We start from the raw sequence: 12,543 nt of genomic DNA on the forward strand, positions 1-12,543 counted from the left end.
CCACAGAACACTTTTCCACTTTGTATCAGTCCATCTTAGATGAGCTCAGGCCCAGCGAAGCCGACAGCGTTTCTGGGTGTTGTTGATAAACTGTTTTCGCCTTGCATAGGAGAGTTTTAACTTGCACTTACAGATGTAGCGACCAACTATAGTTACTGACAGTGGGTTTCTGAAGTGTTCCTGAGCCCATGTGGTGATATCCTTTACACACTGATGTCGCTTGTTGATGCAGTACAGCCTGAGGGATCGAAGGTCACGGGCTTAGCTGCTTACGTGCAGTGATTTCTCCAGATTCTCTGAACCCTTTGATGATATTACGGACCGTAGATGGTGAAATCCCTAAATTCCTTGCAATAGCTGGTTGAGAAAGGTTTTTCTTAAAATGTTCAACAATTTGCTCACGCATTTGTTGACAAAGTGGTGACCCTCGCCTCATCCTTGTTTGTGAATGACTGAGCATTTCATGGAATCTACTTTTATACCCAATCATGGCACCCACCTGTTCCCAATTTGCCTGTTAACCTGTGGGACGTTCCAAATAAGTGTTTGATGAGCATTCCTCAACTTTATCAGTATTTATTGCCACCTTTCCCAACTTCTTTGTCACGTGTTGCTGGCATCAAATTCTAAAGTTAATGATTATTTGCAAAAAAAATTATGTTATCAGTTTGAACATCAAATATGTTGTCTTTGTAGCATATTCAACTGAATATGGGTTGAAAAGGATTTGCAAATCATTGTATTCCGTTTATATTTACATCTAACACAATTTCCCAACTCATATGGAAACGGGGTTTGTACAAATTAGCTTACAGTTCTAACTTAGATCTGTCATTAGACTCCATATGGAAAGAGCTAAAAACTTCAACATGGCAGGCGGAGAGAATACGCAGTAAATGAGAGTACGACATGTCCGTTTGGTCCATTTCAGCTGTAAAAACAATACGTAAGGAATTAATGTAAGTGTTTAGATCACAGTGACAATACAATCACATCTGATTCAGCTTTACCCTGGGAGGAACTTGTAAATGATCCCAAGGGATTTGGGACCATATTTACTCAGTAGAACATTGGTAACACACTTTGCTGTAAAAGAGTGATATACTGCAGCGCTTGAAAGAACCCCTTGATCAAGAAGGCAAATGTTCAGGCAAAACTAAAGTTTTTCAATTAACACCTAAATGACTCTAAAAAGGTTTCAGAAATTGTGATGTGGTCAGACGAAATTAAAATTAAGCTCTTTTGCATAAATTAAAATCGCACAAGGCTGAGTGAGACCCCAGGAAAACCATCTCCACTGTCAAACATAGAGGTAGAAACATTCTGCTTTGCAGTTTCTCTGCTAAGGTTACAAAAAGACCACACTGCATGGCTGAACAAAGCCATGTGTCATAGAATCTTGGATGATAACCTCCTCACCTCAGCCAAAACACTGATGCTGAGTCTGGGTCTCCTGCTTTCCTGGCCCCCACTGCCCTGCGCTCATACCGTGCATTCTTGCCATGGCTTATTTGCTTGTCCCATCACTTCTACCTCAATTTCTCTGACTAATGGTCGATTCCATTCTTACTTTGGAGTTATTTTGTGACTCTTACTACACTGTGCATGTATGTGTTCATGGATAGACCGCCTCTTTTAATCATACCAAAAGAAACGAATAGTGCAGTGTGGGCACGATTGAGTGCATTTACCTTAATCAATCATTCCGTGCTTTAGATGTTAAGTGGGGCTAAGATCCTAAAGTTGCCAGGTAAGTCTGCACAGTTTAATCCTGTACATTTTTGTCAGAAACTGAATCTTTTGAGTTGCCAAGTGACAGCCTCACATCTATAAGGCTTTGAGTTTCTGTAAAAAAAGAGTTATTCCATTTGAAATGTCCTCTGACCAACTACAGGAAACACCCGACCTCTGTGCTGACAGCAAGTGTTTCTTCATTAAGTATTAAATACTGTTTTGCTCAAGGATCAAACAATTTACCTTTAACTTTAACACAGGTTAAAAACAACCAGAAAAAGTCTGTATGCGCATAACATCATTAGTACCCTCATTCCCATGGTGAAAGTATGATAACCTCTGACTGCAGCTTTACATATTTTGATATTTAATTTTGATATTTAATTTTTTTATTTTTTTTTATTTCAGCATGTCCAGAATTTCTTAACCCATGTGGCAGGCAACAAGCTGGCAACAGCTATGTTTCAGCTGGCAATCTGTGGTGGCTCGCTGGCAATCCCACCAGACCAGGAAGCTAAGGAGAAGGTTTCCAAAACCTCGAAACAAACGAACCAAATGGAAGCCATATCTAGCGCAGAACTTCCCAGTGAAGGTATTAACTCAATATGAATAATGTGAAGGTTTATGATGGGACAGGATGTATGCTTTCATATATTGACGCAATTAATTCCTTCTTATTTCGTGTCCGCCTATTAGCCACAGTGAAGCAGTTCCTTAAAGAGTGCCTATCGTCAATGACCTCAACCATTCAATTAGCTGACATTGCCTCCCTTGAGAGGAAGTTGACCAAGCACTTTCAGGTCAAAGACTTTTATTCCTTGGGGAAAGGCAGCTTCTTGGCCTTCTTGGTTAAGCACATTCAGGTAGAGTACAAATGTACACGTGTAAGCATTTCAATATCAAATGTTGATTTGGGGTAGCACTTAAACACCAATTATATACGGTACTGTATTGTATCGAGAACAGCTTCTGCAGGACATGCTTGGTTCAGCAGTGATTCTGGGAAGCTGTGGCATCGAACCTGCAGGAAGTGGTTTCAGACCCACCAGACAAGACATATTTGAGTTCATCAAACAGTGTGGTCAAAATACTTCTGGTGGTCAAGATGAAGTGAGTCTACGAACATACCGAACAACACTCCTATCTGTCCTTTTTGTGAATTGTTATCTGCGCAATTTCTAGATGTCTCATATTGAGTTTGCACTGCGTTCCCACTACGGGGTGCAAGACAGTCGGGAATTAGGCTACGGCACGCTGCAGACATTGGCCAGACTTGTCCAACGACAGAAAGACCTAGCAGGAGGAGGCCTCAGCCAGGTCTTCTTTGAGCCGGCCTTATTTGCCAAGCATGGCCTTTTAAGGTAAGGCAGCTGCATTGATGCAAATGTCTGAAGACAAACCCACTGTACTCTGACTGTCACTACTACTGTCTGTTAGCTGCTCCTAGTGAGTTAGTCCTACTAATCTGTGTCCTTTGTATCGCCAGTGCTGAAAGTGGCGGTGAAGCCGTGGGGCCCCTTGGGGAGATGTCCAAAACCCAAGCATTGGCCAGCTTGCATTCTTGTCCTTTGTTAGAGGATTTAAGTGAATGGAGTCAATGGGATCTCATCTTTAAACCCTTTCATGGGTCCCTGAAAACATTTATTGAGAGAAATGCTGGTAGGTCATTCAGTCATTCAGGTATGGACAGTAACAAGCTACATCTAGCTAAGCTACGTAGCTTAACTAAATTTTCTAGTAGCTTAGCGGTAGTGTAGCTGCTTTTTGAACAAGTAACTTTTCCTGTAGCTTAGCTACTTTTCGACCCATGAAGCTAGGGAGCTTACATCAGAGCTTCAAGCTACAAAGAAGCCCTTTGAGACACTTGTGATTTAGGGCTATATAAATAAACATTGATTGATTGAAAGAAAGAAAATTAACTGCAAATCCAGGCCAAAATAAATATGGAGAAATTACAATGACTTAGATGAATGAGAACATCCATATATACGGAGAAAATCCATGCTGATTGGCTGGTGTTTGTATGATGAGTCACAATTGGCTAATGTTAGGGCGAAACATTATGGACTGGCCAATCGAAGGCAAAATAAGGCGGGTCATTGAAACTAGTAAGCAAAATCCTAACAGTCACGCATTAGTGTCACATGACGACAAGCTCGTCAGAGACAGAGGGATGCTTCAAGGAGACGACTCATAAAAAAACATACTTGAAATGGGCAGAGGAATTCTCTCCAACAGATTAGATTTTTGCCTTTAGTGATGAAGATGACATGCTAGAAACCCACAATAATGCGTGTCCTTAGCCATATTTAGACAAAGGTATGCATTTAGAGAAAACAATGCCTAGAACCTTAGTTTTTAGTTATTTACTCTGTAAAACAAAATCATAACTGCTCTCTTCATCAAAGACGTAGACCACAAATTTAGGAACACACTTTAAGGTGAATTGAGTTCATGAAAAGTTTTACTGCACATAACCATTATGAACTGTTCCCAAACAACACACAAGTCATTGTTTTTATTTTGTCAAGATATAGATAGATGCTGTTTCTGTACTGTTGGTAGAGAAAATTAATAGCATTATAGAGGTGAGCCAAAGAAAAGGCAAACTAAATAAATACATACAGTGGGGTGCGGGGACCTCTAGAGGTAGTTGTGGGGTGTTCCCAGCTAAATTACAGACTGTTAATAGTAATGGACCAAATACCATTTGTACACTCTCAGTTACATTAACATTGATATTATACATGTGGGCCCATAGATAGAAATGCCGTTAAATGTAGCAAGCTACTTTTGTAGTGTAGCTTGCTACAATTCTCCGGGGATAATTTGCCTGTAGCTTAGCTACATTTAATCAAGAGTAACTTGTAGCTTATTTTACTACATTTTCCAATTAGCTTGCCTATTACTGCAGTCATTATCACAAAATATTTAAAATATAATTATGCACTGGGGAAAAGTAGGTTGTTAGAAATGCTAAAAAAAAAGACAACTACTGATAAATGTACACAATACTTGTGTTTTTTCTGTTTTAATTGACAACACAGGTAATTCAGGTCTGGCGGCACTAGAGGTATCACCATGTTTGTGGCTCAGAATCACCACACTTACAGGAGACAAGGATTTTGCCAATGCTGCCATGACCCTTGACCCTGTTGGCACAGCTGGCCACCTGGTGTCCATTATTGTGGCCGATGGGATCATAAATGCACCCACAGCACTCTTAGCCAATCACATTCAGAGCTCTCTGGCTGAAGCTGTTGCTAAAGAAGGTAATACTAACAAAACAAGATTTGACCTTCAATTTGTGTGATCTATTTTTCAATGGAGTCTGGTAGGTTGCTTTAATAAGGTTTTGGCTCTTGTAGATCTGTCCCGAGCTGAAGAGGACCTGTCATGTTACAGCACAGTGGCTAATTTCCTTTTGGATTGTTTGGTTCAAATCCCAAACAGAATCTGTCAAGCTCTTTTGCAGCAGGTAGGTGCAATGGAAGATGCTCCATAGTTTTTATTTTGCTGTAAATTTGGTCTGATGAACAGTCCAAAGTATTAAAAGATTATAATTAAGGTTAATTATTTTACCAACAGATAGTTGTTTGATTAAGTTGTATACATTAAAGTCGTATACTTGTACGTGTACATACTGACATTTCAGGAAAACACATTTATTTAGATTAAAAGTTTAGCAATATTATGTATTGTTACAGATTATATTCACTTTTTAAATCGTCTTGACCAAAAATATTTTCAACTATTGATGAATTGTATCGCCAAAAATTAATTATGGGTGTGGTTGTTAATACTATATAGCCCTAAATAGAGGCTTCTTTATTAATTGATGCTGTATCTCAATTAACCACAAGGTGATTTTTTTTTCCATTTTAAATTTGACAATTTGTTTAAAATTCTAACTAATAACAGCTCTGTTCCAATAGATGCCTCCTTCCCCACACCCTCAGAAAATAAATAATTGGTGATGCCACTCGGTGGCTTTAATTAGTGAGGGTATCGACCAGGTTATAAGAATCCTGAATAGAAAATGGCTGGTTTCAAGACCTGGTTTTGTACACTTACTTGTGCTTTTTAACGAGAATCAAAGACAAATTGAGTCTCTTTTAACATATTATTTAGGTATAATTTTTTTAGGGCTGTCAAGGTAATATTTTAATAAGATTAATCACACTCTTGGAGGTTATTATTTGCTTGCATAAAAAATTGCTTGAGAAAATACCCCATTATTTGGATACAAATGCAGTTTTGTAATGAGAATGGTATTTTTTTAAATGTTTTACTGGACTGCAAGTCATTGATTTTCTCAAACTTGGTGACAGTAAGTATAGTAAGAATTAAGTGCGCATTTTGAAAGTTTTTGTAATCCATCCATCCATTTTCTACCGCTTGTCCCGTTCGGGATCCCGGAGGGTGCTGGAGCCTATCTCAGCTGCATTTGGGTGGAAGGCGGTGTACACCCTGGACAAGTCACCACCTCATCGCAGGGCCAACACAGATAGACAGACAACATTCAAACTCACATTCACACACTAGGGCCATTTTAGTGTTGCCAAACTACCTATCCCCAGGTCCATGTCTTTGGAGGTGGGAAGAAGCCGAAGTACCCGTAATAATATAGCAAACGTGGTACAGATGTACAGTATATTAATAGATGGAGTAAACACACGCATAAACAACTTTACATATTGCACCCTATTACATCTGCATTTACTCTTCCTTAGTTTAACCACTTGCTTTACTAAACAAGCTTGTAGCGGTAAAGTCCTAAACTATTACTGCTACTGGTTGCCGAATAAAACTGAAGCTAGTTTAGACGTGTGCGGCTGGCTAATAATTGATGTCCAGAATTGTGTCCATGTTTAACAAAAATATTTATTAACATACAGCCACATAAATCAAACTTACTTTGTAACAAAACCGAAAAATAAACGGGAGCAAACAAATCAAAGCCTGGCACAGTCAAAAACTGTTGCGCCTCCACTCAGCAACACCTGAGCAAGATCCCAGCCCCTCCCTAAGTAGACTGGCACTTGGCCTTGAGCCAACCCCTTTAGTGACGTCATGACTTTGACGGATAGAAAGAGTAAATGGCTCTAACACACCAGCCCCTAATTGCTACTGGCGTGATGAACAGAGCAATTGAATTAAAAATAAATACATACAAATAGAGCCATAATACCAAAATAAAACCTTTTTTCTTTGGTTTTCATGTTCCCTTTTGCAATAATGCAATTATTTTAGTCCATACCTTCACATAGAAGGCATATCTTTGTTATTGGTCTTTCGATTATGCTCGTTTTGGTTTGCAGACTGAGCGTACAAGGCCTTTCCTATCAGGATAGGTTACCAGTATTCTTCTAAATATCCAACTTCCTCTTGGTGCTGAAGCATCCTTTTTCATTTGTCCACGTTTGTCGCTCTTGTAGCAAAGGTAAATACTCGCGAATCCACCTTTTCCAAAAAAGGTCAGCGATATAGACTCTGCCTCCATCTTCTCTTTGAGTACAGATCCTTTTTTTTCTTTCTACTTCCAAACTTTGAGTCTTGCTTTTTCCATTTCTCTCTTTTCCTTCTCCTCGTGTTGCTGCTGGAGAAGTGTTTGCTCCAAGCCTCTTTGTCTTTCTAGCTCTAGAGCTCTCTCTCTCTGGCCAGAGCTTGCTCTCGCTCTTCCTGCTTTTTGGCCAAACCATGTTCTCTCCTGCCTCTCTTTTTCCAAAGCAAGTTTTTTTCTCCCACTGCAAAGCTTTTCTTGCTCCTCTTTTTCAATGCGGAAGCTTTGAGTCCACTCATAGGACTTTTGGGCTGATTGTGTTCCGCCAATGCTCTGGTTGATAAGCGGTTCCTCCAACCTGTTAACGATGGTGTGGTTAACGGTAACTATGGGGCTCCCATTATGCTGGTTGTTGCCTTGTATTGGCCCATTAATTACCCACCCCAGTAGGGTTCTGACAGCATAGGGTCCGTCTCCGTGGCTGTTAATCACCTCCCATGGTTCCATTAACTTGGAGGCGTTGGTACCAATTAACAGATCCACGTTGGCAGTTAGTCGAGGGATTTTGATGCCTTTGAGGTAAGGCCACTTATCTAGTTCTGCTTCACTGATCAGATGGTTAGTACCCACAGGCATCTGCCTTTGAGTGAACACATCAGGAAGCTCAAAAAACTTACTGCCAGCAAGATTAGAGATTTTCAGGCCATTTACAACACTGCTAGGGTTCGCCTTACTGTGCCCCATGGTGCGCAAGTTGATTTTTGTTCTTCGGCCTTCTGTATTCAGCCTGTTCAGTAGCTGTTCAGAACAGAAGGTCCCTGTGCTTCCTGGATCTAGGAAAGCGTATGTCTGGACTATCTTGCTGCCCTTTGAGCACTTCACTTGAACGGGCAGGATAGGTAAAATTCCATAGTTGCCAGCCCCTGTATGGCCACAAGTTGAAGATGTAGTGCAAATCTTTGCTTCTATTTTTGGCAGATGGCTATTTCCTCCACTTTCCAGATGCCTCCTGTGAATATGTAACACTTCGGGATGTGTCTTGTTGCAGTAAGAGCAAGTGATGCGCCTGTCGCAACTCTTGCTCAGGTGCCCTGTGCACAGGCAACCAAAACACAGGCCTTTTTCTTTTAAAAAGTCAAGCTTTTCCCTGTGCGCCTTCTTTCCCAGTATTGGACAGTGCTCCAATGCATGTTCTCTTTTACAATACACACAGGAAATAGAGTTTGTCTTGGAGAAGTAGATGCCTCTGTTAACAAACTTATCCAGGTGTGGATCCGATTTAGGTTCAGTGGCAACTGCCACCTGAGTTGCGAAACTGCTTCTTCTGAACTGTGATTTTCTTTGATGCATAGGCTTGGGTTTGGTTATTGTTTTATTTTGAGGAATGTCCTGAATGTCACCAAAGACAGGATCTGAAGCAATTCTGACCTGCTGTTCAATAAATTTCACAATGTCTATGAAACAAGCACGTCGCTTTTGTGTGTCAACAATGTCAGCTGCTTTTCCTCTCCACTGGTCCCTTAATTTATACGGAAGCTTTTGTATGAGCATCTTCATGCTAGCTGGAATATTGAGCTCGTCCAAGTATTGCAGCTCTTCCATCGTATTGGAGCATTCTCGCAAGAAGAGTGCAAAAGCTTGGAGATTTTTAATTTCCTCAGACTTGATGTTTGGCCAAACAATGATTTTGTCCAGGTAGGCTGCTGTTATTTTTGAAGGATTTCCGAAGTGTTCCCTTAGTAGGCGTTTTGCTGTAGCATAGCCTCTCTCTGTAGGCATATAGAGGCAACTGCGCACCAAATCTCTCGGCTGTCCTTCGGTAAACTGCTCCAGATAATATAAGCAGTCACCACAATCATTGGTTTTTGCCTCCACACAATGCTCAAATGCTTTTATAAAAGCCTGAAACTGCAATGGGTCACCTTCAAAAAACGGAATATGTCTTTGTGGAAGTAATTGGGAGGTTTGTGCTTGAACCAGGAGTGCCATCATTTCATTTTGCCTTTGTAATACAGTGTGGAATTCACCAGGTATTGTGTTATTGCCTTGAAATGATTGAGCTGCTTGAGGTAAATGTTGCCTTGATTGGTTTTCCACAGGATCCAAAGTTGATGAGCGAAGTGGTTTGTTTGGTTGAGGGTGTGAATGAACCTTGTTTGGGGCCTTCTTGGCTGTGTGAAGCTCTGAAGGAGCAGCTTTAACAGACTGATGAAGTTGTTGTACAGGCACTTTTCTCAATTTTGTCCCTTGCCTATAATAGGACTCCATTTCATCAGACCTTTTGCTCCTGCCAGAAACACTGGCTTCCTGGAGGACAGACAATTTAGCATTGTGGGCTGCTATTTGAGCATCCAACTCCATTTGCTCCCTTTTCCTCCTTAAGGCTTCTGTTTGTTCCTCCTGTTCCCTCTTTAGAGCTGCTGCCTGCACCTCCAATGCATGAATGTCTTTTAGAGCAATAGCACGGGCAATAAGTGCTGCCTTATCTGCCTCTGCTATTATGCGAGCAGAAGAAGTGGAAGACCTTTTGCTTTTGTTTGAGGATACGGAATTATTGAGCTTTGATAAGACATTGGATTGCACATTTGAAATGCTGTCGTGGGGTTGTACACTTTCATTTTCAACACCATCAACAGCAGAACCATCATTTATAACTTCATCATCATCATCATTGTCATCATCATCATTTTGAGAATACATCAACCTGTCAACCTTGTCAATAAAACCATCAAAATTAAAAATTTTTGCTTTGTACCATATCTCATGTTTAGTACACTCATCATCTGGCAACAGAGACAACAAAGTTTTGTGCACTTTTCTGGTTTCATGATCCATCCATCCATCCATTTTCTACCGCTTATTCCCTTTGGGGTTGCGGGGGGCGCTGGAGCCTATCTCAGCTAAAAAACCATAAACCTGCTAAATTCCTCCCTTAGCTCATGTGAATGTGTTTCGTCATTTAACAGGGCAATGACCCCCTCTTTCAGCGTTGATAGTCTTTGCAACTTTGATTTTCTTTCCCCCTGCAAACTTTCAATTTTGTGACCTAGAGCTTTGGGTGTCATTTTTACCACACGTTTTTTCCCTTCAACCCCATGCCCAACATTGTCACGTTCAGCCACATTGTCCTCCTGTGGCTGTTTATGTTTGTCAGCGCACATTTGTGCTCCCTCCTCCTCCATTTGGAAAAGTCAAAGTTTTTCAACCCGCGCGCAAGTCAAGTCAAATAGTCACCAATGCATTGGATTTTTTCAATATTTGTGTGCACACATTTTAATAATGGCCGTTTTGCTTTTGTTTATGTCGGCGCGCCGCTAAAACATACCACACAAGTGTAGGACGGGCTCAACGCTGCTCCGCGTCCTCCTCCACGCACAGCACGCACGCGCGCTGCTTGGCTCGGTGGGATGATCTGCTGCTGCTGCTGCTGGCTGCTGTCCCCAATGAGCGACCCTGTAGCTCTCCAGTGGGACTCGTAGCTGTCGATGCAGAGCTTGATTGCAGAAGGTCTCCGCCGCTTCGCCGATCCGTTTCCTCCGCCGCCGATCACCAAACAAACGCTGACAGCGGCCTGTGCGTTCCTCTTCCAAAACGAGCCTCGTAGCTTGTTGCTTCCCAATAAACAACTCGCGTTCCGATGAGGCAGTTTTTGACTAAGTGTAGCGGTAAAGTCCTAAACTATTACTGCTACTGGTTGCCGAATAAAACTGAAGCTAGTTTAGACGTGTGCGGCTGGCTAATAATTGATGTCCAGAATTGTGTCCATGTTTAACAAAAATATTTATTAACATACAGCCACATAAATCAAACTTACTTTGTAACAAAACCGAAAAATAAACGGGAGCAAACAAATCAAAGCCTGGCACAGTCAAAAACTGTTGCGCCTCCACTCAGCAACACCTGAGCAAGATCCCAGCCCCTCCCTAAGTAGACTGGCACTTGGCCTTGAGCCAACCCCTTTAGTGACATCATGACTTTGACGTATAGAAAGAGTAAATGGCTCTAACAAAGCTTATTTATCTTCGTAGAAGCCCTGATCTCTTTTTTGTTTTGTTTTTATTTTGTTTGTACCTCCAAAGGCATTGTTTAACTTATCGGTGGTAAACATAGGTAAGCTCAGCCAACATTTTGTTGTCCTTTGCTGTGGATGCCCTAAGTAGCTCCTTCTGCATACTTATGTGATTACTTTTTTCTTGGTGTGCAACACAGATGTTAATGTTTTTTGTTTAATTTTATCTTTTATTGATGTGTATTAGTGTGCAATATGTAGTATTTATTACACATTTTTAGTTGTTCATTACTTCTGCTACTGTATGTAAAAACCTGCACTGCATCAGAATCAGAATCAGAATCAGCTTTATTGTCATTACGCAAGGTAACGAGATTGAGGCCATTCCATACAGTGCGATGTGTGCATGCTAGAAAAACAATGTGCAAATATATAAAAATATAAAAAATGTGGGATGGATAAAAGTCCATCTTATCCGATCATATCTTATTCATGCGAGCGGCGCCATCCTCATGTTCATGTTTCACTTTAAGATAGTATTTTAAACTTGATGTGCGCCCATTATAAGAAAGTTTGCCGCTGCAATACCAAATAATTACCTCAGATTTATCTAAAGTTCTGTCAGAGTTTGTTTTGAAGCGAAATTGAGCGCAGACTCGAGAAAATATAACTATCATCCCACTAGCGTGTGACATCATCACTTCATGTGCAATGTGCGCTGTCTTCCCGCGGTCAAGAGAAACACTGATTAATCTTCATTAATTTTTGATAATGCAATATTTTTTTTTTATTAATCACATGCAATACCGTTGACAGCACTAATTATTTTATTATCAGTCGTTTAGGAGGTGACTCTGTAATATAATGATAAGGGAACAACTGGTATTTTTATCATTGGACCAAAGGCTATGCAATAAAAGCATATGCATAATGTAAGATTAAACAGATTTCATGACTTACCACAAAACAAAACTAATATATTCTAAAACATTCTACTGGGTTGAATACACTGGTTATTTTTATGTTCTGCTTTTATAACCAACTAAGATTTCTAAAATGATACAGTATATATATACTGTATACACAGTATATGTATTCATAATTTTTGTATAATATTTTATTCTGGATATTTTTTACATTTCCCTCAGCAAATAAAGCTATCCAACATTATGTTCATGTCTTTGTAAAGCTCCTAAAAGCAGCAGGGGGTCAAATACTTATTTATTCCACAATACTTAGCATCTCCAGTGTGTAGGAGCAACTCTGTTAGTTGAACAAGTTGGATATATAGCATAAC

General features: G+C 40.4%; 1 protein-coding gene across 5 annotated transcripts in view; it reads left to right on the forward strand.

The window, feature by feature from the left end:
• The window catches only part of LOC133610675 (uncharacterized), a 114,253-nt gene that overhangs the window by 43,282 nt on the left and 58,428 nt on the right, over positions 1-12,543 (forward strand). For all 5 annotated transcript variants that reach the window (XM_061967179.2, XM_061967178.2, XM_072914084.1 and 2 more), the window contains 7 exons: positions 2,143-2,326; positions 2,431-2,597; positions 2,701-2,844; positions 2,917-3,095; positions 3,221-3,393; positions 4,782-5,006; positions 5,103-5,212. In XM_061967179.2, the coding sequence (XP_061823163.1) occupies positions 2,143-2,326; positions 2,431-2,597; positions 2,701-2,844; positions 2,917-3,095; positions 3,221-3,393; positions 4,782-5,006; positions 5,103-5,212 (1,182 nt within the window). The remainder of the gene's footprint in view (positions 1-2,142; positions 2,327-2,430; positions 2,598-2,700; positions 2,845-2,916; positions 3,096-3,220; positions 3,394-4,781; positions 5,007-5,102; positions 5,213-12,543) is intronic.

This window comes from Nerophis lumbriciformis, linkage group LG11 (genome assembly GCF_033978685.3).
Source record: "Nerophis lumbriciformis linkage group LG11, RoL_Nlum_v2.1, whole genome shotgun sequence".
Lineage (NCBI taxonomy): Eukaryota > Metazoa > Chordata > Actinopteri > Syngnathiformes > Syngnathidae > Nerophis > Nerophis lumbriciformis.